The 25390-nt window shown below is 45.7% G+C and overlaps 1 protein-coding gene across 3 annotated transcripts in view; it reads left to right on the forward strand.

Annotated features, from left to right (window-relative positions):
- PLCB1 (phospholipase C beta 1) overlaps positions 1-25390 on the forward strand; it is a 317819-nt gene that overhangs the window by 272643 nt on the left and 19786 nt on the right. For 2 of the 3 annotated variants that reach the window (XM_038131493.1, XM_038131494.1), the window contains exon 32: positions 24169-24233. The exons of the other annotated variant lie outside the window; for it this stretch is intronic. In XM_038131493.1, coding sequence (XP_037987421.1) covers positions 24169-24207 — 39 coding nt within the window. In that variant the 3' untranslated portion in view covers positions 24208-24233. The remainder of the gene's footprint in view (positions 1-24168; positions 24234-25390) is intronic. 3 annotated transcript variants of the gene reach the window in all.

Consider the following 25390-nt stretch of genomic DNA (forward strand, 5'->3'; position numbering starts at 1 on the left):
CAGCTCCAGAGGCAGGAGCTGCCTGGGGCAGATCAGCCCCTCACACAGAGCCTGGGCCCCTCCCCAGTGCACAGGAGGAGGCTGAGCATCCTGGGCACGGAGCTCTGGAAAGGCTCCCCTCTGCTTTGGCGTTGAGAGGCCCAAACACACACAGAGTTTAGAGCTTAGAGCATGAACTCCATTGAATACAAGCCTTTTTAGCTTGTATTTTCAGTGTGCCCAAATCTAAACAAATCTCTACCAAAAGCCTTCACCGTATATTTCCCTTTCAGACCCGATCAGGTGTTTACACAGTGCTGTTCCTTGTCAGAGACATCTCCAGTAATATTCTACATTTCCTTTGGTTTCTTTCACACTTCTTAAAGCAAGGTGACTGCTGACAAGCAATGCCATGCCAGTTTTAGTGTAACAAACACTCTTGATTTATACATCAAGGAAGCCCAGACCTCACTTGGCAACAGAAGCAGCCCTCAATTAGGAGGAGATAAAATGAGGAAAGAAGCTGATTTCTGTGGTGCCATAACATCACCCACTTTCTTTTTCTCTTGCAAAATGTGCTCTGCAAGTTGACATTACAGAGCAGACAAAATGAGTGTGGGAGTGTGCAGACAGCCTAAAGCACATCACAAGAGCAGTGTTGTACAGGGACACTGAGGATTCCATCTGCACAGGTGCTGAACAGGCCACAGGCTTGGGATCCAACCCACTGGTCCCCACAGGCCAGGTGAAATTCTTCTGACATCCGAAGACTCCTAAATGGAGCATTACTTAGGAGCCAAGCTGTTACCTGTAACCTCACCGGGCTGGCCAGCATGAATTTTAATCACAGCGTAAGGAAATGGAGTAGATAGGATCAATTTGTTTACACTGATGAATAAATGTGGTTTGCTATATGTCATAGTAAATATTTGGCTATGTGTGCATAGGCACACATGCTCACTAGCTATATTAAGAACATGCATATGCTATAATTTTAAAGATTTAGTTTGATGCATGTACATTTTGGATGCATCTGTTAAATTACAGTTATTCACAGCCTTGCAGGATGGAAAATTCACTATCATAAAATTCTGTTAGTGATTTTCAAACTGGCATGATCACCATGTTAATTACAGTGTGATTCAAACCTTTTTTTTTTTTTTTTACTTTCATTTTCCCCCCTGTCCTTTAAAATTGCCTGCTCAATATTCCGCTTCTCTTCTGGAAGGACAACAAATGGGGGGAAATTTAGGAACCGTTGGGAGCCTTCCTTGGCTGTGAACACAGCAAAATGGCACAAAGGAAAGGGACCTCAGGCAGCTGATGGAATGAAAGGTTTGGTCAAGAGAAGGCAACACAGAGCACTGAAGATGCTTTTGAGAGCTCAGGAAGGGCTGTGCTGGAGCATGTCTGGGTAGCAGCTGCTCAGTGGTTCATGGACTCATCTCCTTCCTTTCAGCCTGCAGAAAACACAGAGTACCTGTGCACCACCCTTCCACCCCAGTGACAGGGATTCCACCATCCCTGCCTAGCTCTGATGGAGCTGCCCTACTGCTCCCTCAATTGTGTTAGGGATTTGTCAGGTTAAGCACAGGGGGGATTGCGAGGTGTTCAGATAATAAAGGGTATATAAATGCAAATTAGACAGTAAATACAGGAGGAAGTCATGGAGGGTTTCACTGAGCATTATCTGCTGGATAAATTCTCCTCTCAGCAAACTGCAGTGGCTCTTCCCTCCTAGGAGAGGCTCTCTGCAGTGCTTAACAGGTACCTGCTTCTCAGGAAGAGCCCAAACAGATTTATCTCCTCAGCCCAGAGATTAACACATCCTCAGGAGTGGCAGATTGCAAAGCAGAAAGATGGATTGGCAGGGGAGGAGACAAGTGAAGCATCAAAATGTCATCGTGCATTCATTATGTCTGTGGCTTCCCAATTAATGCACAGAATCTCTCCTCTTCATTGGATCCTTACTCCAGAGCTGCATAAACCATTCTGCCTAACACTGTTTGTTTTTTCCCTCCTGTTCATTGTGAAAGCCTAGTTTGATGGCTTGAAAACAAATGTTCCCTTCCTCCCCATCACTTTTCTCTTCCGTTTTTCTGACTGGAAATTGCATTTTTAATTTTTATTCATGTTTATTACTCCAGCATTCCTCCTTCCTGGGATTATCTAGATGCCTTTGGCTCCCCACCTGCCCCACCTGGTGTGGGGAATAGGGAAAGTTCCATCACTCAGAGCTCTTGTACCTAAGTTGAGATTAACAGGGATAGTTCCACAGTCCCACACTCTTTGTTGTGTTGATACAGTAATGAAGCCCATTTTCTGTTCCTGCTCTTTCTGCTGTGTTCTGGTATATCCTGGTAGGCAATTCCTGCTCCTGCAGACAAGATGAACTGACTCCTTATTGCCCAAACTGAGTAATCACTCTGTAGCCACCATCCCTTGCTCAGCTGTGGAGTTGTGTAAGCACATTTAGGGACTGATCAACACCCTCCAGTGATCCAAACCCCTTTCACTTTCATCTTTTGCTGAAGGGCATCATCCCAACATTTTTATCTTCTTTACACGCAGAGTACAAAAGCTTTGTAATGATCACCCTGACTGTATGGCTGCTGTGTCAGTGCTGCCCCAGTCACCCTTCCCTCACCCATTTCAGTCAGATTCACTCCCTGGTTGTTGAATCATAAAAATAATAATGTGACTTCCTAGCTCTGAAAAAAACATTGCACTTGGAGCTGGTAACACATTGTGAGAAAATGCATTTGGCACTGGTTTGTTGAGTTCATTGCCTGCCTCCTTGCAGATGATGTTACTCGCTCTGCAGAGGGCACTCAGGAATGTCCTTTCTGTCCTGACTTGCTGATTGTTTTCCACCAAGAGCTCTGCTCTCCAGTAACTTTTGAGGTGGCCTTTCAGGTCAAGGCTCCTGTTTCTCCCTCTGAGGGCTGGGCAGTTATTGTCTGGTGCTCAGGCCTGTGACAAGATGCAGTATTAATGACACAGCAGGGAAACCAGCAGTGCATTATTCATGTCACGGGGAGAGTCGCAGCTTATGTGAAAGCCTTCAGAGCAGTAACTGATCCCACTCCATCTTTTGCCTGACTAGATGTACATTTTCCTGAGCAAGTGTTTGGATGAGATGATTTCTGCTATCCCATACTCTGTGCAGCACGCTCTTGTTGTAGTCTGTGAGGCACAAATTGCTCTTGTTTAACAAGAGTTCTCCAGTCTCCCTCTCAGCAGACACAGGACTCCACAGTATTTGATTTCTCAGCTGGCCTCTCAGTGCTATTTGCAGCTCTTGCTGCTCTTCTGTCACTCACAGTCAGTCCTTCATCCTCAGACCAGGATTCCTGAGTGCCAGTGCAGCCCTGGCTGGTTAGTTACCCCGAGGGAGGCTCCTGAGACACCAGGGGAGCCTCCCCAGCATCGGCCAGCTTCCCGTCCAGCTCAGGAGGAAAGGCAGCCATATCCAGCAGCACTGACACAGGATCTGTCTCTTACTCATTTCACAGAGTGGCTTTTAGAAATGTTTCCAGCACTCAGCAGCTTCTGGTTCAGATATGGGGTCTTTCATATGCAAGTCCATACAGAATTTTGGGGTTTGGTCTCCTGAGCCTGTTAGCTGGTAAAGAAACAACATTTCTAACCCATCTTTTAAGTGCCTCCTTTAGCTGCCTCTTAGCCAACTTTTAAGCCACAATTGAATCATGTCTCCCCTCTTTCTTTCTTACCCTGGGTGTTGTACTTCCGTCTTTGATGCAGAATACAATGCTGGAATTCACACCAAAATGTTGCCCTTGACCTCCCTGTGACCCCTTAATTCCACTGAAAGGGCTTACTTGCTGTTGCTGGGTTTCAGTTTCTGTTATCCACCCATAACACTTAGGATTCATTTCCCTGGGAGTGACACTGGGGATTATTTCTGTGGGGTTCTGTTCAGTTGAGGCATTGGTCCCCGGTAGCCCATTGCAGCTTGCACTGTCCATGTCTGGGACCCGCTGGTGGCCTGGACAGAAAGCAGCCCTTTCTGGGGCTCACCACAGAGACAGAAGGTGGTGGTTCCCTCTCTCCTGTCCCTGCTCTGCAGCCATTTCTGTGCCAGTGCACTGTCCTGAAGGATCTGCTGGCCCTGGCTGCCCCAGGACACTGGCTGAGCCCCGTTCCCAGAGCTCAGGGCAGCCCCAGCCTTCCCTGGAGCCCAGCCCAGCAGAGGAGCAGTTCCCTCTGAGCTGCCAGCAGTTTCCATGTTTGCCTTGTGCTTCCCCAGTTTGTGCTTTCTCTCTGCCAAGCTCCCCTGGCAGCTCGAGGTGGAGCTGCTGCAGCTCTGTCAGTTGTTCCGGGCCCCAGGGAGTGCTTTGGGTTTGCCTCTGTCTCACTTCCACAGCAGGAAAGTTTCAGTCGTTTTCGGGGTGCTCTTGACCCTGCAGCTGGTGCTTCCTGCCGTGCAGGGACACTGGAACAGACTCGGGCATTTCTCAGATAACTCCAGGGAGGTGCCACAGCACCGGCAGTGGGAATGGGGAAAAGCTGCTGGAACAAGGAGAGCAGATAGACTGCTCAGAAACGGCAACAAGTTCTCCTGGTTTTTCTGCTTTTACCTAGACTATTTGATTTGGGGGGGGTGTTAATTTTTTTATTATTATTGGTATTTGGAAATTGAAGTTTTCATTATTATAAATCACTGATTAAGTCAAATAACTTTCAAGCTGGTATCTGTCTTTTTAATATACTGAACTTTCATTTTTGTTGGTTTTGGCTACTGTGCTTTAAAAACATGCAACACATCAAATCAGGCCTTTGGAATAATTGGGTATTTGGGCTTATTTAGGCTGAAAATTTGATTTCTAATGCCATAAACTAAAGAATATGGCTCATAATTCACCATGTAGATCATTATGGGGTCAGAAGTGCTTTGTTTTCCTAATGAATCCATCATAGCATAGAGACCTGTAGAGTTCCTAAAGAGAGAAAGGTAAAATTCTAAACTCGGGCACCATCTCTGAGTACTTAAGTGAGTTACGCCCTTTTGCAAATGTTACCCATAATGACATCCAGATTCTCCCTCTGGTGTTTTCCCATATAGCTTTCTGGATGTTAAATATTCACCCTTTTTATAATTTGAAATTCATCTGGTGTCATAAACAGCAGAAAACTGTGGGCTGTAATCATCCCATTCTGCACTTCTGGAGGCTTTTATTTCATTTCCCTTAGTGGCTGAAATCATGTTATCCTCTTTTTCTCTTTTTTTTTTTATTGTTTTGGTGGCATTCTTGGGGCACTGATTGACATCATCAGTGTCTTTGAAGAAAACTGTTACTTAACCTGGTTTGCTGTGCCAGGGATTCCTTCAGCTTCCTCCCTTGAAAAAAGACTCTTGCAACATCAGACTGAGTTTTGGTAAAAGATGATATTTCACTGCCTTGTGGGGTTTTTGAGTCTCAGTCTCACACTTAGATGGAAGTGCAGAGTGTTGTGCAGCTCATTTGTTGAAGTTTAATGCTGCTGGTAACTGGCAGTGCAGGAGTGTTTCCATCCTGGGAATGTTTCACCCTTTTCACCTTTTCCTGGGTTGCTGTGGATTTGTGCAAATGTGATGAGTGCCAGCTGAAGAGCTGGTCAAGTGGGATGCTCTAATTGCATTTCCTCAGACTTTGCATTTCCAGCACCTTTATCTTTCCACATTGCTGCACTGTTTAATTCACTTGAATTAAATGATGAGTCCTAAAGTGAATTTTTATGAATTCAAAGGGCCATGAAATAATGGAGCTGAAGAATACTCTGAGGGCAGGAGGTGCAGGAATGGGGGTAAGGCTCATCTGCTCTGAATTGAGATACCCACAAGAAACCTGGGCAGGTCTCAAGTCCTCCAAGGGAAGGAAATGCTGGGAAGCACTTCTAGTAACTTCAAATTTCACTTCAAATATCCCATTTTTGCGCCTCCTCTGCAGGAGGACCAGCACAGAGCTGACAGAGATTCCAGCAGGTCCTATGGCACATATTTTGATTAAAAATTAGACTGAGTGTGAGGGGTTTAAATGGTGTCAGCAGAACTGGCCTGACCCCCTGTAATGAAGGAGACAGGCATTACATTTCTGAAGCAAAGGATGAATGGAGATTACCTCTTCTGACAGCTGTGAAGCTTGCTTGATGCATGTGAAAACAAATATGGGGTACCCTCCAAATTGCTGCACCTAATTTTTGTCTGTGAAATGGATCTGTACAGGAGAATAATTCTTGTGGTTTAGATTAGCTGTCAAAGAGGATTCTTCAATGGCCCTTCACAAAACAAAGCTATTTATCTTGGCTATTTTTGTGTCACTAATGAATACAGTGCCACTAGATTGCAGTGCTTTCCAGCCTTTCACTCAGCCCCACAAAGTCTTGGACGAGGACTCTTGGGTCCAGAGTGCCCCAGACTGAGAGTGAGGCCCAGTGTGTGTCCTCGGGGAATTTCCTGTCTTTTAGCACGGCCGGACAGCAATCAGCTCTGCTCAAACAGGGCTTTAATCCTGCCCAAGGAAGGCAAATGTTTAAAAAAAATACATTAGTTCTACTAGAAGATATTCTTCAGCTCCCAGAGAAAAGGAAACCTTGAGAATAGGGGGAAGGAAGGAAGTGCATCAGAGAATGAGGATGTGGACGTTTGTAGGTGGCGTTAAGAGGGATGTGTGGAGAGAGGCAGGAGGGAGATGGAAACTGGGAGGCAAATTTTGGTGTTCCATTGCCTGGCAGTACAAGGCAGTACCAAGATGCTCTGGGTAGCTTCAGTTGCCCCACACTGGTGAATCTGAAGTTTAAGATTTATGAGTTGCATTGTGTTTCTTCAAATCAGAAGGAATAAGTCTTTTACTGTTGCATTCATTACAGATAGACATAAATCTCTATATACATATTTAATAACAAAAAGCAAGGAAAAATTATTAAAGTTAAGACTAAATGTTCTACATTTGCATTTCATTAATCCAGGAATTTTAGCTTTTGGAAAAACTAAAATTTTACAAGAGAAATTCAGACTGTAATTGTGGTGTTAAGTTAAAGCCAACCCTCTTTTTAAGTGAGAATTGACATTCCAGTAATCACTCATCTGCAGAGACAAGAAATGAATTTTACCTTGCTTGCCATCAGATGAAATTATTTAATTTATAAGAATTATTGGAGAATTTGCACAGAAGGCTCTTGGATGTATTGAGGTGGTTCCTGACAGACAGAGGTTTGTGCTACAGAAGTGTTTGGTTTGCTCTCAGGTGAGTTTGCTGGTGGCCATTCCTGTTGCATTCCTTTAGCAGGGAGCAGCCCTGTGTTTTGATCAGTCAGGTGTCTCTGCTAAGATTTTGAATCTGATTTGAAGAGTAACTAACTAAGGGAGAGTAGCTTTTACTGTCAAGAAGAAACACAGGTTGTATTTCATCTGTGATTTTGCTTGTGAAAACAAGTTAAAGCTAGGTATAAATTCAAGTTTTGCTTTTTAATGCTGTATGAGCAAAATTGAGTTTCTGTTGCTCATTGTCTGCTTCACTTACAAACTGTTTGGAGGAGATTTTACTCAGGAAAGAAAGAAAGAAACTCAGGAAAGTATCAAGTGCCTTTGCTGCTAATCCATGAAAAACTGGGCAGCACTGCTTTACTGGCAAAGCAAAGAGATGGGCTGGGACATGGAATGTCAAATGGCACCTGGGAAATGGATCCCAGAGCTCAGAGCTGCACTTTGGTCCAATGGCACCTGGGAAATGGATCCCATTTTCAGAGCTCAGAGCTGCAGTGTGGTCCAATGGCACCTGGGAAATGGATCCCAGAGCTCAGAGCTGCACTTTGGTCCAATGGCACCTGGGAAATGGATCCCAGAGCTCAGAGCTGCAGTGTGGTCCAATGGCACCTGGGAAATGGATCCCATTTTCAGAGCTCAAGCTGCAGTGTGGTCCAATGGCACCTGGGAAATGGATCCCATTTTCAGAGCTCAGAGCTGCAGTGTGGTCCAATGGCACCTGGGAAATGGATCCCATTTTCAGAGCTCAAGCTGCAGTTGGCAGGCAGAGCAGGAGCATCCCTGGCAAGGGCTGTGCTGCAGCCTGGCTGGTACATTGGACAGCGCTGGCAGTGCCCGTGTGCCAGGGCTCTGCACAGACCCAGATCAGGGCTGTTCTCCTTGGCTCGTGGACAGAAACATCCCCTGCTTCCCTGAGCAGGCTGATCCATCGCCAGCTCCCAGCTGATGGGAAATGACAGGGTGTGAGAGGGCAGGGAAGTGTTCTGTGATAGGGGTGAAACCTGCCTGGCACCGGTGTGTGTGGGGACACGGTCACAGCGCTGGCAGTCCCCTGGGAACAGCAGAGGGACAAAGCCAGAGGAACCTTACAGTGGTGCTTATGGCTTGGAAAAATCACATGGTACACGGGGCATGTCATTTGTTACAGAGGGAGGAACAATCTCCTCCTGTTGCTCTTCCCCATTTGCCTTTATCCTCCTCTATCCTGTGGCTGTTGGGGATTTTTGCAGACTCACTAAACTCTGCTTTCTCCAGCACGTGCTCCCAGACACTGGCCTTGACTGTCCTTGTTCTCAGCCACTTCCAAATTGGGAACTGTTTGAAGTCCCTGCTACTCGGCCGTGGGACTTTGGACACGTTTTTTCCCCTTTTGGCTTAGTCTTCATTACAGCCCTAAAAGCACATCCAAACTTGTGGTCAGGGAGCAGTTGTGAGCAGAGCTGACAGCTCTGGAGCAGTTGTCGCTGCAGTCAGGGATCTGGGAAGAGCTGTTTATCTCCAGGGTGATTAACAGGGTGATGCCATGCACTGCCTGCCCAAGCAAACGTTTTGGATACCAAAAATTGTTTTGCCCCCTGACTTAATTTAGACATTCCATGTGGCACTTTAAAATAAAGGATTCCCTAGTGGTCCATTATGGAAACAGAGTTTCTTTTGGCCTCTGCCCAGTGTTATACCAAGGGATCACTTTTAAGGACATCTATTGTAGCTATTGCCTAGAAAAAGCAGTTCAGCCATAATAGGTTGCTTGTGTACACTTTCAGCAAACCTTTAAATATTTATACTTTCTAATTTATGGTGTGTGCTCCCTTCCTTAAATAAAGAGCTATCCTGAATATTATCCATCTAACTCTTCCAAAACAACAAACCAGAGCACTAACCCAAACAAAACTCTTCCACTGTATTGCTATTCTTAGTTTACCCCAGTTCCACACTGTTTAAGAGATTTTTTTCCCTTTTGTGAGTGTTCAGTGCAGGTGATGCAGTTGCAAACTCCTGTTGGAAGGACCTAAAGAGCAAGCAAGGATGAGTTTTACTAAATTTCTCTCTTTCCTTTGGAAGACAGACTTGCCCCCAAAAAGACCTTTTTCTTCAAAGTACTGTTAACACAACGGTAGCAACCTGTGTTTCCTATGAAGGATTGAAAGATAATTAATTTTTAAGTTGAACCAAAGAGGAAAAAAAACACAAACCAGTGGATTTGACAGCAGAAGGATCAGGGGGTGTAAATTCTAATGAAGCATCTCTGTTTACTTTGTTGTCATTTAAGGAGACTCTCTTTGCTTCTGTTTGTTTTTTGTGGCACCTTGCTTATAAACTGCAGAGCAGACAGTTTCCCAGCAGAGCAGTGTCACAGACACCTTGGCTCCTTTCCACACCACAGCAAATGAAGCAGACACTTTGCCCCTGCACAGGCTTTTAAGTCCAAAAGCAGTCAGACCCACAGAGGGGGGGTGTTCTCTGCTGAGCAGCCCAGGAGAGCCTCCTTGCTCCACTCGGGGCTGGCTCTGTTTGTGAGGCCACTGCTCAGCCCCTGGGCTCGCAGCACCGGGAGCTGTAATGCAGGAAAACGTTATTTCTCCCTACCACAGCACTGTTCCTGCAGTTAAATGTTATTTCTCCCTGCCATAGCACTGTTCCTGCAGTTAAATGTTATTTCTCCCTGCCATAGCACTGTTCCTGCAGGAAGGTCAGCTCATCTGTGGGTTGAGGGCAAGAAGGGACCCGAGATGTGTAACAGGGTCACTGCCCAAACCAGGCTCCAGACTGGGGCCTGCAAGTGAAGGTGCTCTGTGCAAGGTTGGTTTCTGCAAGTGAAGGTGCTCTGTGCAAAGTTGGATTCTGCAAGTGAAGGTGCTCTGTGCAAGGCTGGTTTCTGCAAGTGAAGGTGTTTGTACAAAAGGGTGATGTGGAACAGCAGCTGTGCAGTCAGGTCCATCCTGCAGATGGACACACTGAGGGTTTCCACTTGTGCCATGAGGATCAGCTCTTCCCAGAGCCTGAGGCTGATGTGCTGCTCAGGACAAAGCCACCTGACACAGTACTCTTAATATTGCATTAAACTTCATACAAGTTATTGTTCTCTGGATAGTAAAAGCTCTAATTTATGCTTAAAGGTTTGGCTTAAATCTATGCTTGAGCTTCCTTGGATCTAAAAGGAAGAAGGGATTCCTCTGATTTTTCTTTTTAAAAAGGGGTGCGTGGTAGTTTTTCCAGAACTGTTGTGCTTTCCTCAAGAATGACATAAATGCTATTTTTTGCTACTTCATTTGGATTGTTTTCTCTTTCCCAACTGAATTTATGGCAAAGGAACAGAACTTTAGGACATACTGCTTTCCCATGTAGATCTTTTCTGTAGGGCATAAAAGAGATACAAACTCATGAGATTCTTTTTTCTGTTCCATTGTTTGATTGTAAAAAATTTCTGTTTTCTCTTCCATCCACAACTGCAATATCCTTCTTAGTCATCTTCCCAGTCCTGGGAACTTCTTGCTGAAGGTAACACCACGTGTGGCACACAGATAATGTGATGATATATCCTGAGTGTAGCCCTACAAATCTTTATTCAGTAATAAAATATTTGGTTTGCTGATAAGTTTTTATTTTAGGCAGCGTCCTGCCAATTATTTTCACTTACTCTGCCACCTATAATCACCTCATTAGCAGTGTCTACCCTAAGATACAACTGCTTTTCCCTGTGTTTGTCCTTCCCTTCCCATTTTCCCCAAATAAACACTATTAGTATGTGATGGGATGGTTTCCAAGCAGGATCTGTCACCTCCTCCTCAGTGTGAAATGTAATGTCAGACTTGTTTCTCCGCAGGCTTTTTGGGTTCTGTGTTCTCGTGGCTGAAGGGTTTGTGTTTCTACAAGCATTCTGCTTTCATTCAGCAGAGTCACTGAGTTGTGTGTGCCCACATTCACACACCCCTGAACTCTGGTGGTGAGCTTTCACCAGAGCAGCTGCTGAACACTTGACACCTTTAGCAGTTCCGCTTCATTTACTGGTGCCAAGCCCTTGAAAAATCTGTCAGAAGCTGAGGAGATTCAAAAGGGATTGGAGACCACTTCAGAAATTAAATGTTTTCAGCACTGAAGTTCTTGTTGAATGACACTTTGACAGGAGCTACAACTTTACTAAAGCTTGAACTGCAGGACTTAGGCCAGTGTTTGAGGGATCAGGACCAGGAAGGGGTGCTCAAAGGTAGAATTGTTTTACCTTTCTGCTCCAGGACTCTTTTTCCTTTGGACAGCCCCTGGTAGCAGCCAAGGGCAGAGGCAGAGCACAGCCTGGCAGTCGTGGCACTGCTAAAGCCCTGAGCAATTTGGGGACTCTGGCCTACAGTGAGCAGATGTCACTTCCATTGTTCTCACATACCTTCACAGTGGAGTTCAGTACTGCAGAAATCCTCTGGTCCTGCTGGTGCTGTAAATATACCTGTGACTTTGAGCAGGGACAGAGAGTTTCCCCATGACTTCCCAGGGATTTGGTTGGAGCCCTACATGAATTTTGTCTGTTCTCTTCTCTGGAGCAGACACGTGACTATTGTCACTATTTCTTCATGTGGTGCCAGCATGGGGGTGCCTGGCTCTTCACTAGCTGTCCATATGCACACCAATAAGTTGTAATTACTTCTGAGAGTGCCTTTAGGAGACAGGGAGGTGACACTCACACATCCACAGGCCCTGTTTCAGAAGGAAGGGAGGCACCACGCCACTGCCCTGCTGGAGCAGATGTGTCTGGGATGCAGAGTGCACACACCACATGTGGGCAGCTATGAAAGGAAATTACAGTTTTAATCAAAGTCTCGTGCATTTCCCAAGTATTAGGCAGCAGATTGCTGGGAGTGGAAGTAGGTCACACGTTGTGCTGAGTGATTGTGCTTTGTCCTTTGCCATCTGGCAACATGAATCAACGTCAGCTGGGTGCAAACACAGCTCTGCAAAGGTGACCTTGGCAGCAGGAGCGGCCCTGGGCAGGGCCTGCAGGAGGCTCACCTGCAATCCTGGCAGGGAAAGCCCAAGAGGAAGAGGGGTGTGACTCTGGGAGCCCTTGTGGCCGCCAGTGCCAGTTTGGGAGTCAGCTGTTTGGCAGTGCAGCCCGTGGAGTGTCACCCTGTCCTCTCTCCGTGGACACTCACAGTGCATGGCCAGGGATCCACTGGAGTTCAGAGCAGGTGTAAACGAGATGGAGGGAGCCAAAAACCCCCTGATCATTAAGGCCAGTTGTTCCTAGAAATAGAGATTCCAGGTATTTATAACCCTAGGATATGTTTTTGAGGAAACCTAGCTTTTGAAGCAGTTTGATTTGAAAGGTGTCTGAAGCTGAAGCTAGCAAATAGAACAAGTACAGATAGAAGGTAGAGATACAAAGAGAAGGTATTTGTAGCTCAGTTGAAGTGACACTGTCAAGACAAATTTCACTGTGAGTTTTAAATGTGTGGGTCTGAAAAAGAAATCAATAGACAATTCCAAAAAGGAAAATTATGTGTGATAAAACTTCCTTGTGGTGCTTCCAGCTCAAACCAGTACAGTGTTTTTTGTGCATTGAAGGCTTTGCTTGGTTAACTTTCATTTTGCTGCCTTACTTTAGGTGTCAATGTTTGAAATCTTTGGCTTAAGCATCTTTCAGAGTGAATTATCTGCATGACACAATTAGAATCCAGTTCTGATGGTTCCCAGTCCTGTTTTGAAACCACCAATCCCAGAAAGGAGTTTTATGGTCTACTCAAGTTTCCTAGTTGACTGCATTAACAATGAAGTCAGAGTTTCCCCTGTATGGAAAACAAGAGAGGGGAAAGGCAGATTTATGGATTCCCAGGTTCCCTGCTATCTGCAAAATGGATTTCACACGTGCCAAACCTCCAGCAGAGAGGTTCCCTCGTACCTGGTGCTGAACAGCAGCAGCATTTCCCCTGACACGAGGAAATGCTGTGGGGCATGGAAGCCATCAGGTTTCCTCAGCTGCCTTCCCAGGCTGTGACTCATGTGGTTAAAAACACCACCACAAAACCAGAATACAATGCTGCTGTCTGCACACAAGCACGCTAATTTAAAACGCGTGGGGACTAATTGTCTTCAAAATCCAGAGTCGTTTGGTTTCTCCAGTTACAGCCAGGCCCTGCTGGAGTTTATGGCTTCTTTTGTCATTATTTTTGTTATTACTATCATTATTATTTCTGAAAGCATTTTATGGGAACATAGAAACTACCCTTCTTGCACAGCAAGTACATCAAAGCACATTTATCTGTTTCTCCAGTACTAAAGCAGGGAAAGTGCTGCCTAAAAGTGTGTGTGAAGCTGTTGCAAGACGGTCAGGATGTGAGCAGGAGCTAGCCAGGTGTTTATACCTGCCAAATATATGGGAAATATATTGCCATATATTTTCATCAGATGAGGAAAAAATGATATTTTTAGTACTGAAACTGCTAAGTACATTCCTCTAAATTAGTGTGTCTCAGAGAAAGTTTGCAATAACTTATGGCACATGTCCACGATCTGTGGAGCAAGTAGAACATCTAGTTTTGCTTTGAGCTTATTTTATTTTATTTTTTTTACATAAGTATTATAAATTGATCTGTGACTCCAGGCTGCCTTGGGTATATCTAGATTTGTGATCAGTGCACAGTGTAAGTTATTTTTAGATGTGAAACGCTCTTGCATCCACAAAGAGTGTGGTTATTCACTGCCATTAAAGCGCTGGGGAAATAAGTCATTTCAGGGCTTTAAAGTGGTTTGCAACCATCTTCTTTGGCTCTGTTGGATTTAAATATTTTCCCAGTTCCCATGAGCTGTTCAGCAGGGTGAGTCTGTTTCTAATTGATCACCCAGTCAGACACGACAATGTGATCTCCAGGTCCCAATTCCTGTGCCTGTTGAAGTTCAAGGACAGAATTTGAAAGCCTTACACAAACTTCATTAAGGGCGCTCAGGAGGGATCGTGGTCCCTGCTGAAACAGTGAATTCTTTCTGCAGTTCCCAGGCTGAATGGCAGAGGTTTGGAGCGGTGCAGCAGCAGGCATTTCCTGGGCTGTTACTGCACTCCTGCAGAAATCCACGGGGCTGGGTCACGGCAGGGACTCTTGGTACAGATTCATGTCCAGAGCAGGGCTCAAATCTCCCTGAAGCCCACGGCTGGAGTGCAAACCTCCACGTGAGCACTGTCCAACAGGAGCCAAGGGAGCAGCATTCCCTGATAATGTACAGACTTTGGGAGCAAATGGCATCGCCCCCAAGCCGGCAGCAAGGGAGCAGAGGCTCAGAATGCCAGACAAGGTCTGGAACACCTGGACAGGGAAGATGGGGAGCATTTCTCATGCTGCTCGTGTAGGTGTATTCTCAGTCATTTCCCAGAATCTGTTCATTTTGGGGGGTTACATCATGCCATTTACAAACCGATTCAGTCTAACTTTTACTTTTAATTAGGAAAGTTAATTGGAAAATGTCCTTAGAAATTAGGTTTCTCCCTTGACATGCTGTAAATAAATAAGTTATGTTGGAAAACAAGATGAAGATAAACAAAGGGCTGTTTCAAGTCAGCAGAAAAAAGGAGCAGCTCCTTTCTCTGAACAACAAAACTACATTTTATCATCTAAATGGCAACACATTAATATTTATATTTATCATTATTAATTTGATTGCATTCTTTTAATAAGAAATGCAGATAGAATAAGTGTTATTGCAAATATTTGCTTGCCTTCATATCACTTCCCATGATTCTGCATGTTGTCGGTGGTCTGGGCTGCTGAGCAGCTTGGGGGTGACCCCAGCTGGGGCAGCTCCCCAGAGCCTGGGGGAAGTTGTCACTAAAGAGCTCCAGGCTCCCAGCCCTCCTCCAGCAGGGCTCGGGTTTGCCCCAGCGGGAGGGAACTGGCCCTGTCACTTCATCATTCCCTTTTTGGCAGCATCAGCGCTGCTGCTTTTATCAGCTGGCCAGGCAGCTTGAGCTGCTGGAATGAATGAGACTGAAGGGCACCAAAGTGCTGCTTTTGGGTCAGCAGTGAGCAGCAGGGTGTGGGTTCTGGTTCTGTGATCCTCAGAGAACTGTGTCCCAAGGAGCTGGGTCCAGCACTCCCCTCAGCCCCCTGCAGTCAGATAAGCAACCCCAGCTTTCCTCCTTACCTGTGCTCCTGCCTGGCGATGGAAGTTCCACTTGGCAGCAGATTCCAGCCATGCACTTGATTAATTGAAGCTCCAGCAGCTAACAAGCAGATGCAGAATCTGCTCAGCCATGCCTGCGAGGGTGGAATCATCCTGGGGAGAGAAGAGGAGGGTTGCTGAGGATGCTGCCTGCCTCAGCTACACCACTTTAAGTCACCCATGAATCTGGAGTCCTCATCTGTAACAAACCTGGGCCCCGAGTCAATTTGAAATACAGGAGCATTTCAGCCTCCTTGTATTTTTCCAGGTATTAGCAGGACTCCATCTCTTCAAGAAATAATAATGTTCATTAATTTTCAGGAGCTTAGTGCAGGAACAGAGACCCTAAAACCCTTGGCTGGTTCTGCAGGGGCCTCTCACAAACAGACAGTCCCTGCCCAGTTGCTTCTTAGTTTCCAACCAAAAGTATTTGAGCAGGAATTAGGCACTTGTACAATGGAAGACAACCTGAAGTACTTCTCACTTATTAAAACCAGTGAATATACATTCAACACAATTATTTAATTAATTATATATCTATTCTGGTTTTTGCCATGCTATTACTATCACCAAGCACTGTTAAAAAAAAAAACCTACCTAAGAAATTAATAAAAGACTGACAGGGAAGCTGTTTGAATAAGTATTTTTGGGGTGTCAAAGAAAATCCTAGTAACAAAATCAGACTCTAATTATTGCTTTTGAATGTTACCTCCAGGCCAGATCTTCCAGAATGACCTTTGGCATCTTTCAAAAAATTGAAAAACAAAGGATAACAGTAACAAAAATTAGTGCTGTTTTTCATCGCAATTATTGGTTGGAGTTCTAAACTCCACATGTGCAGCGCTCAGGCAATAACTTATCTGGGGGTGTGAAATGAACCTGTGAAGGAGGTGTATCTCTGTCTCACAGAGGATTTGGTGGATTTGATGCCAATACAGAAGCATTTGTTGGCACCTGGCTGGCCAAAGCTCTGGAGAAATGCCTGTCCTGAGGTCTGCAGGGCTCCCTCCTAGAGAGCTTTTATCTGTGTCACATTGGCCATGGTGTCCTAAACTCAGAGTTCTGGGTGGAAATGCAGTCCAGGCTGCTGAGATTGATTAAATCACCCAAGATGAGCCTGAGCAGGTTTTAGGCTTTTGATGTGGGAATGAGGCAAAAATTTTTGGAGGAGAAAGAAGGGTTGATTTATTAATAGGCATTTTCCTGCTGTAAGTGCATCTTCTGTCAGTTTGTGTGGATTAGGGAGACAGGGATGGCACAGCCCTTCTCTGAGCCCTCTGGAAGTTTGGTGTCATCACAGTGGAGCCCAGCAGGTGCTGCTCTCCTGGGAGCTCAGCAGTTCAGGCAGTCTCAAATCTCAGGGCCGTGAATGCTCTGGGCAGTGCACTGAAAGCACTGGGTGGGATCATCCTTAACTCAGGACCACTCCAACATTTCCATTTGTCGTGGCTGTTCCCAAGCCTGCGTGCTTTCCTGGCTGACCTGTGTTCCAGAAGAGAAAGAATTGGCCTGTTTGTGCCCAGCACAATCAGCTGGGAACAGTTTTGTGCGGAGCTGACAAGAGAAGTGTGGGTGGGGAAGGTTAAGCCCAGATGGCACTGCAGATATCCCCCTGGCACACAGCTGGGGTATTATTCTCCCCAAGGCCGGAAAGGGCTGCAGCTGAGGCACAAAGGCCCAGGTTGAATGTGCCACGGCAGAGTTCCAGTCTGTGTGCTCTGGGTACCTCGGGCTGGGCAGAAGGGCACAGCTGAGCCCTTGTGCTCTCCGCAGCCTTGAGAAGACCAATCTCAGCGCTTGCCTCCTGGTTGCCCTCCACACCTGACCTCCCTCTGCCTGATTTGTCATGCCTGAGAGTAGCTGCTCTTATAAACCCTGGAATGAGGTGGTAAATCTAGATCTAATGCCCCAGCTGAGTCTATAGCACACTGGCTTGGAGCTAATTTTTCAGGCTTAGATGCTGTTTGGAACAGGAAATCCGTGATTTTAATTAGCAATAAATAGGAAATAGTCTGCTGCGAATTGATCTTAAGCAGGTACTGCTGTACTAAATTAGTTCAAAATAAGCAGGATTTTCCATTCAGCAAATTGATGGTAAGACATCTTGGGTTTATTAGCAGCAGCTCCATTATCTGTCTGAGGCTAACTTTGGTTTCAGAAAGGAATGAAGCTGAAAATCTGTTCTTAGACACAAACAAATGAGCTTATCATAAAGTACAGAGCATCAGGACAGAAGGGATTTCCCCCATGTAGTCATTTGAAGAACTAATTGTCATATGTATGCTGTCTTAGCTAGTAAATGGAACTAATAACAATTTGTCAAAAAAATCAACGTTTTTTTGTTTGTTAATTCACAGCCATTTAATGTTTAATGAAATTCTGGGAGATGGCATTTTCTTGATGTGTTTGTGAAAAAGATCCTTTCATCTGACACTTCATTAGGGAAAGGATTTGGATTTTGAATGTTCTTAGGAAATAAAGCTCCTTTTACTGCAGAGAAAACTGTGCAATCTGCTCTGTTTAATACAGAGGAGGCCCTGAAATTGCCTAAGCTATCATGCTTGTCTGTAAGACAAGACCATGCTGTTGCTTTCAACTTCTAATAGCATTAAAATCTGAACCAGTCACTGCTATTTCATGCAGGTTTGCAGATGGGAGAGTTGAGACCTTGGCAGTGAAATGAGCTGGGTAAAGTTGCAAAGGAAAACAGTTTGTGGGATAAGACAAGTAAACTATTTCATTTGTACAAGGTGCTGAATCAATGGGATGTCCATTCTCAGCCTGATGCTTATCTCAGTTTCTCTGGCATTTGCACATAATCCTTCCAGAGATGTTACTGGAATCTCTTTGTGTGATTTAGAACAACATTTTAGGATAGAATGAGAATTTTCTTTAATTTGCAGTCTCCCCATTTTGAGTATCATTTCCAGAAAGGCAATTTCTGAGACAAGGAGCTTCTGGAGAGGGTCCAGTGGAGGCCACAGAGATGATGAGGGGTCTGTTTTGAGGGGAGACTGGGTCTGTTTAGTCTGGAGAAAAGAGGACTGAGAGGGGATCACGTGAGTCCACATAAATATCTCCAGGAGGTGCCAAGGAAGGTGCCAGACTCTTCTCAGTGGTGCTCAGTGACAGCATGAGGAGCAATGGCCATGAACTGAAGCGCAGGAGGTTCCACCTTAACAGGAGGAAGAGCTTCTTTACATTGATGGTGGCAGGGCACTGGAACAGCTGCCCAGAGAGGCTGTGGGGTCTCCCTGGCTGGAGACATCCCAAACCCACCTGGACACGATCCTGAGTCACCTGCCCCAGGAGCCCCTGCCTTGGAAGGGATGCTGGGCTGGGTGATCTCCAGAGGTCCCTTCCAACTCCAGCTGTTCTGGGATTGTGTCTCACCATCAGGATCAGAGCCCCAGGCCCTTTACCTGCCCTGAAGATAATTTCCTTTCACAGTCTGTATTCCCCTGTACACCTGAGAGCTGTGAGGCAGTGGGGCACTGGCTGGACTGGGCCTTGGACGTGTTTCACTGGAAGCTTCCAGGCTTTCCTCCCTGGCACCTGTTTGTCTGAGGCCAGAGGGAAGGGGGAGCCATGGCAGAAACAGGAGTGCATCTGAAGACTGTTCCTGCAGCAGCTGGGTTCTGTGTGCGTAACCGAAGGGTGGAATTGCACAGGGGGGTTCCACGCATGCTGCTGTTAAACCAGACATTTGCACTGACATGCAGTAGAATTAATCGGAATATTTTTTTAATTGTTTCACTGAGCGAGATCAAAGCCAGGACCAAGCTCTCCCTCCTGCATTTCTTCCTCTGCCTTTGACACAGTCAGTCTTGGATCAATTGATAAACAAACCTAGACCCATGCTGTCTCTGTGAGAGGATCCCCTCTGGTCCAGGGAAGATGAGACTATAACTGGGTTTCACAGCTTGCAAAATATGAATACAAGTTGCTGCCTTAAGTGTTCTGTGCTGTTTCTGTGTTGCCACGAGGTGGATTGTGTCCCGAGTGTCTGTTTGTGCCAGCCTGCTGTGGATGACACCCACGGGAAAGCACATCCCCTGCCCCTGGCTTTTCTGTGTTCTTGGTTTGGCAATTCATCTTCTGTTAGTAGATACCTACAGAAAAAGAGCCTAAAGCGCATCTGACACATGGTATTGAAGATGAGCTCCACACACACAGCACAGCTGGAAACAGAGTTTGAGGAGGAGTCGTGGCTTAGGAATTTAGGCCAGGACTGCTTCTGTAAGGAGCAAGAAAGTGTTTCTTGGTCCATTGGAGAGAATGTGCTGATTTCCAGAGGGCTTGGGCTTTCCCCCAGCTTAGTGGCCAGTGAGCATTGCTTGCTGCTCCTTCAGCTGGCCAGAGTTTCAGAAGAGTTGCCCCCAGAGAAGAAGTATCCTTCAGTCAGCTGGAGCCTTGCTGAGAGCAGCAGAGTGCAGGAAAAGGAGAAGGCACTAGGCAGGAATGTTTCATTTCTAAAAATCTTAGGTCACTTTGATTGCACCATTGCTTAAAATGTTTCCATTTCCCCTCAAACTGCTCTTACAAATCTTCCCCGCTCTCTTCAGCGGTGGCTTTGTGCTGCTGTGGTCTCAGCAAACCCCGCAAGTGTCTGCCAGAGGCAGGGCCAGCAGCAGCACCAGTGATGTGTGAGCAGCTGAGAGGAGTGGCAATTACTGGGGGAACCAAACCGTGTGCTGTCAGGCAGCTCTTGTGGACAAGCCCCGTTTCCTTTTCCTTCTCCCTGAGACACATTTCTTCATTGCGGTTTTAAAGGGTCATCAGTGGATAATTGTGCAGAACAGTCATGTTAACAAGAGCTGACTGGAGGTGTTAGATCAGCACAATTCATTGTGGGCACTGACAAGACTGTGTGCCAGCAAGAAGAGAAATCCTGGCTAATTATGGCAGTAGTTCTTTATAGGAATGGCACAATAACTGAGAACACAACCCAGCTTTTCATGACAGCTTAGAAACCAGAAATACAAGGTGCAGCTTTTTTGGTGGCCCTTTGCACAGGTGAGGACACATCCAGGACCATCAGAGAAACCAGATTATATTCAGCTTCAATATTTTAAAAGATTAAACATTTTCTGGATTGACTTCTGGACTTTCTGGTGTCTCCAGAAAGCTTCTGGGAAACCAGCATTAGGTAGGCAGTGACTGTGAATAGTAGATAATGTTTTAACACTTTCCCTATCATCAGTGTTCTTCTCCATCTGGTTTCTGTGTGTGTCTTCCCTAAAATGTTGTCTCAGCGTAACAAAAGCAACAGACACATGGCTGCTTTATGATTTAGGAAAGTGTAGGTATTTCCTGTGTTTTCCTACCTCTGAGGTAGAGATTTCACCAAGGGCTGCTTGATGCAATGTCTGCACACACACAAAGGTTCAGCTCACACCAGAATGAAGAAGTTGCTCAGGCATTTTCAAAACCAGGCAGTTTTGCAAGTACAGTCATGACCATCAGAATAGAAAAGAGCTTGAAAAATTCAGCGTTTGTTTCAATCCCTGCGTTTCTCTCTGACTTTCTCTTTCTTATGCCACAAGACCATGCCTGGAGCTCCCAAAGTAGCTGTGGTAAATATCTGGCATATGTCTGCTGCACTACCATCTCCTGGATCAGGAGCATCCCAGGGGTGCAGGTGCACAGACTATATTGCTAAAGCTCCATAAAAATAGAGGTTGTGAGGGGTGCATGCCCTGCTGACAGCTGATCAGTTATATCTGTAACCCTGTCATTTCCTCTGCCTGTGGAGTTCATGCTACCCAGATATCTCTGTTACTTTCCATGGACTGTGTTTTGGTAAATAATCCAGGGGGAAATTCCTCACTTTGGTTAAGTAGAGGGGGGTTTGTTACCAATTTTGAATGTTGCTTTTTGTTGAAATGTTTCTTTATTTCTGATGTTCATCCTGCAGGTAGGTAAAGGCTGGATATTGAGAGATGTGTGCCTCCTTTGCACACCCAAATCCTGGTGCCTGAGCACAACACACAGAGGACACAGACCTTTGCCCAAAGCAAAATGTGCTCTTTAGCAGGGAGGCTGGCTAAAAACTGTGCCAAAAGAAAGGAAAAGTATTCATGTTGCACAAACTAAGAAATTTAGCAAGAGGATGCTCAATAGTGTTTTCCAAGACTGGTTTTAAGGGAATTTTTAATCCAATCTTAACCTGCTTTCAGTAGTTACAAACCTCACTGAAGTAACTAGGCCAACATCCCCAGCAACAAAATGTTTTTGTGCTGCAAAGTTACATGTAATTTAGTAAAAATTGCCAATTTCTGTGAGTTGCTTTATCTGATTTGTCTGTCAGTGGGAGCACAGAACCAGTGAGGTACACAGACCAAAGGGGCAGAAAAATGAAGTGCATCAGGAGGAGTGATAAGGAGCTGTGCCAAACAAAGTAGCTTTCTTATTTCACTTTACATTTCACCTTCTTTGCTGCTACAAACTGTCACCTTCTGCTTCCTCAGCTAATATTTTAGGTTCATTTTGCATGTCAGGATGGTGCAGGCTGCCACAGCCAGTGGCAGCCATTTCCTGAGCATCCCGTGCCCCACATGTATCTCCTAACACCCTTTGTGTCAGTGTTCATGCCACAGCTTTACAGGCCACTGCTGCCACGGGCACAGAGATTGCAAGGAGAAAATAAACAAAATTCATTTCATTCATTTGCTGCAAATCAACATGAGAAGGTGGCATAGGTTCCCTTACACACATTTCAGTCAAATCCAGCCAGTTTTAGCTAATTTTCTGCCTGCATTGTGACTCAATTAGAAGGGATTTATGAATCTGCATAGAAGCAAAATGAGGACGCAGTGCTCAGACATATTGTTCTGCTTCTTCACCCATTACCAAGGAAGTGACTCAATAATTGTATTCAGTTTAAGAAAATGCTTTGAGAGGAAATGTTTTGTAACAAATATTAAAAGTACTACCTCGGTTTCTAAGCTATTTCATCTTTACATTTTAAATGAGAAGCTTTATTTTGTGTTATTGTCTGTTTGTATTTCTTTTTAAAGGTTTCCATCTTCAGTTTCATTCATAACAAACCTGACACCTAAGACAGAGCACAGGTGACCTCAGTGAGCTCACATGCAATTGTTCCCTGGCTGGCTGTCACCTGCGTGTCCCCTGTGTGTGACAGGGGGTGCCGCTGCAGCTCTGGCTGCTGGACAACGCAGACACGGAACTGTCCAGAATACAGGATCAAGTATAAAGTATAGGATGTGGGGAGTGTCAAGACTTTGCTGGCACCAGCCCTGTCATGACAGAGCTGTGATTTAACTGCTGCAAACAGAACCAAGCTCAGTGATGGACTCCTGCAACTGCTGCCATATGGAGCAGTAAATCACTTACTGCTGAAGTGACACTGATTCTAGAGTAAGACAAGGCAGTCACCACAATGATTTAACAACAGAGAAGGGAGCATGCTGCAGCCACTCGCAGATGGCAGGGCAGGGCTGCACTTAGCAACAACCAAAAAGTCCCCATTTTTTTCACTCCCTGGCTGTAATTTCATAGCCATCTTCTAGTAATGCAAGAACTAAGGAACACACTTGTGTCTTTTTGGTTGCTGCTGGATTACCTTCAGGACTCCTCTGCTCCAGACCTTAGTCTCTCCAAGAGAGAGACTTTGAGTTCAGGGTGCTCAGAGTGATGCTGTCCCAGTGAGTCAGCTCCAAGCAGCTCAGAGCACTCCAGGGCCTTTGGGGCAATCTGACAATCCTGGGGCACACCAGGGCCTTTGGGACAATGTGACAATCCTGGGGCACTCCAGGGCCTTTGGGACAGTGTGACAATCCTGGAGCACACCAGGGCCTTTGGGACAGTGTGACAATCCCAAAGTACACCAGGGCCTTTGGGACAGTCTGACAGTCCCAGAGCACTCCAGGGCCTTTGGGACAGTGTGACAATCCTGGAGCACACCAGGGCCTTTGGGACAGTCTGACAATCCCAAAGTACACCAGGGCCTTTGGGACAGTCTGACAGTCCCAGAGCACTCCAGGGCCTTTGGGACAGTGTGACAATCCCAGAGCACTCCAGGGCCTTTGGGACAGTGTGACAATCCCAGAGCACTCCAGGGCCTTTGGGACAGTGTGACAATCCCAGAGCACACCCAAGCCTTTGGGACAGTCTGACAGTCCTGCTGCTCCGCCAAAGCCAAGGTCCAGCTGCAGAGATAAAGAGCAGTTTGGGATGAAGGTGAGAGAGCAGTGGTAGCAGCTCCATGAGCAGCGTGTCCCATCTCCTGCGAGACTGACTCCAGGGGAATGGCTGCAGCAGCACCACTCCTGTAAGCCCTTGGGGGTGTCCTTGGGGGTTTCCATGCAAACTGCCCTGAGTTCCTGGCATCAGGCATGGTCACAGTCTAAGGCCAGGGGTGTCTCTTCCAGCACACACTTCAGGTGCATGGCTGATGCTCATTTTTCCCTTCAGACACACTTCCTTCCCCCTCCCAGAAAAGAAGTGACACTTCTTGCAAACTGCATAAGCTGCGACTTCAACTAAAGCTGGATCTCCCTCAAGCACAGTTGGAACATTGGGATGCTCCTCTTGTAGCGTGGAGTGACAGGTTGTGATAAATAGACTGTTTCTCTGACTAATGTGTACCTAGTCAAATATTAATGAGCCGGCACACAGAGCATGAAGTAATCTTTTGTTTTTCATTAAGTGCATAGATTAAAGAGATGTTGCTTTACTGTAATGCACAGAATTATGTCATTTCAGCTTAGAGTAATTGTTAATCACCTCAAATTGAAATGATCCTTGGTTTTGTTTTAAAGAGCATAGAAGAACAAGAAGTAGAGGAAAAACAGAAGTAGAAATGGAATATGAGACTATAGTGAAAGTGAGTGAAAAATTCCCCTTTTTATCCAGTAATGCTGATGTTGTTTTCATTTTACATGTCAAAACCAAGTCAGGATCATCCACAATTAACTGCCTGGTGGTTTTTTGCTGAAACTTTTGAGCAATTCCAGCCCTGATTATTACCTGCTAGCCGCATAACACAAGCTGCCACTGACCATGACATCCCTCTGAGACCGTGCAAGCGATTTGTGCCTTCTTCGGGTCATCCCCCACCCACCCCATGTGTCCCTGCCTGTTTTATCTATCGCTGCTTCTGCCCCCCTCAGTGCAGCCAGCAGGGGCTGTGTGTAACAGCATGACTGTCCCAGCTTTCTTGCACAGCCCTTGGGGTCCTGGGAATAAATACCCCCTGTTCTCTGCTCACAGTAGCTGCAGTACTGTCAGATCAGAACACTGGGCACTGTGCAATTTCTCTCTGAGGAGGCAAAGGAAATTGATTGATTGATTGATTGATTGATTGATGTGGGGGTAGGAATTGAGAGCATTTGGATGTAGAAGTGGGAGGTGGGGAAAGGTGTTGAAGTAGGAATTCTGGGTACCTCTGAAGATTAAGCTTACCAAGTAGATAAATTAGGGATTTGTCATCTGGGACACCAGAGAACAGGATAAAGATGGGATTAACCAGGGCATCACAGCAGCAGGAAGAACTGGGGGACAAAGAGAAAGAACTCATGAATGGGGATCAGTAAAACAGGATTAGTGAAGCCTAAAGAGGAATGCTAAAAAGTAAGAGGGTGAATTTTTCAGGGAGGAGGAAGAGAACAGAAGACAATTGAAAAAAGGCAGGCAAAGCCTGGAAGAAAGATGGAGGTAGATTAAAGTAAGGAGGTTTTCTTCATTGCTTTATGGAAGGGCTAACGATGACAAGATGGGGATGGAATGAAGTATTATTTCAGGTGTGTTCATCAGGAGACATGATTGTGTGTAAGCAAACTTCCTGCATCCTCCTGCAAACACAGCCATGCCAGAAGGGCTGGGGCTTTCACTTCAGGGGGTTAGCAATCAGCCACAACTTTGTCACTAAATCAAGGAATCCTGCTTGCTTCGTATTTTTATTTACTATTTCACTCCTACTGCTTTCTCCTGGGTTGCTCTGATATGCTTTGCTTGTTTGGAGAGAGCTGCCGTGGCTCTCGG

This window comes from Motacilla alba, chromosome 3 (genome assembly GCF_015832195.1).
Source record: "Motacilla alba alba isolate MOTALB_02 chromosome 3, Motacilla_alba_V1.0_pri, whole genome shotgun sequence".
NCBI lineage: Eukaryota > Metazoa > Chordata > Aves > Passeriformes > Motacillidae > Motacilla > Motacilla alba.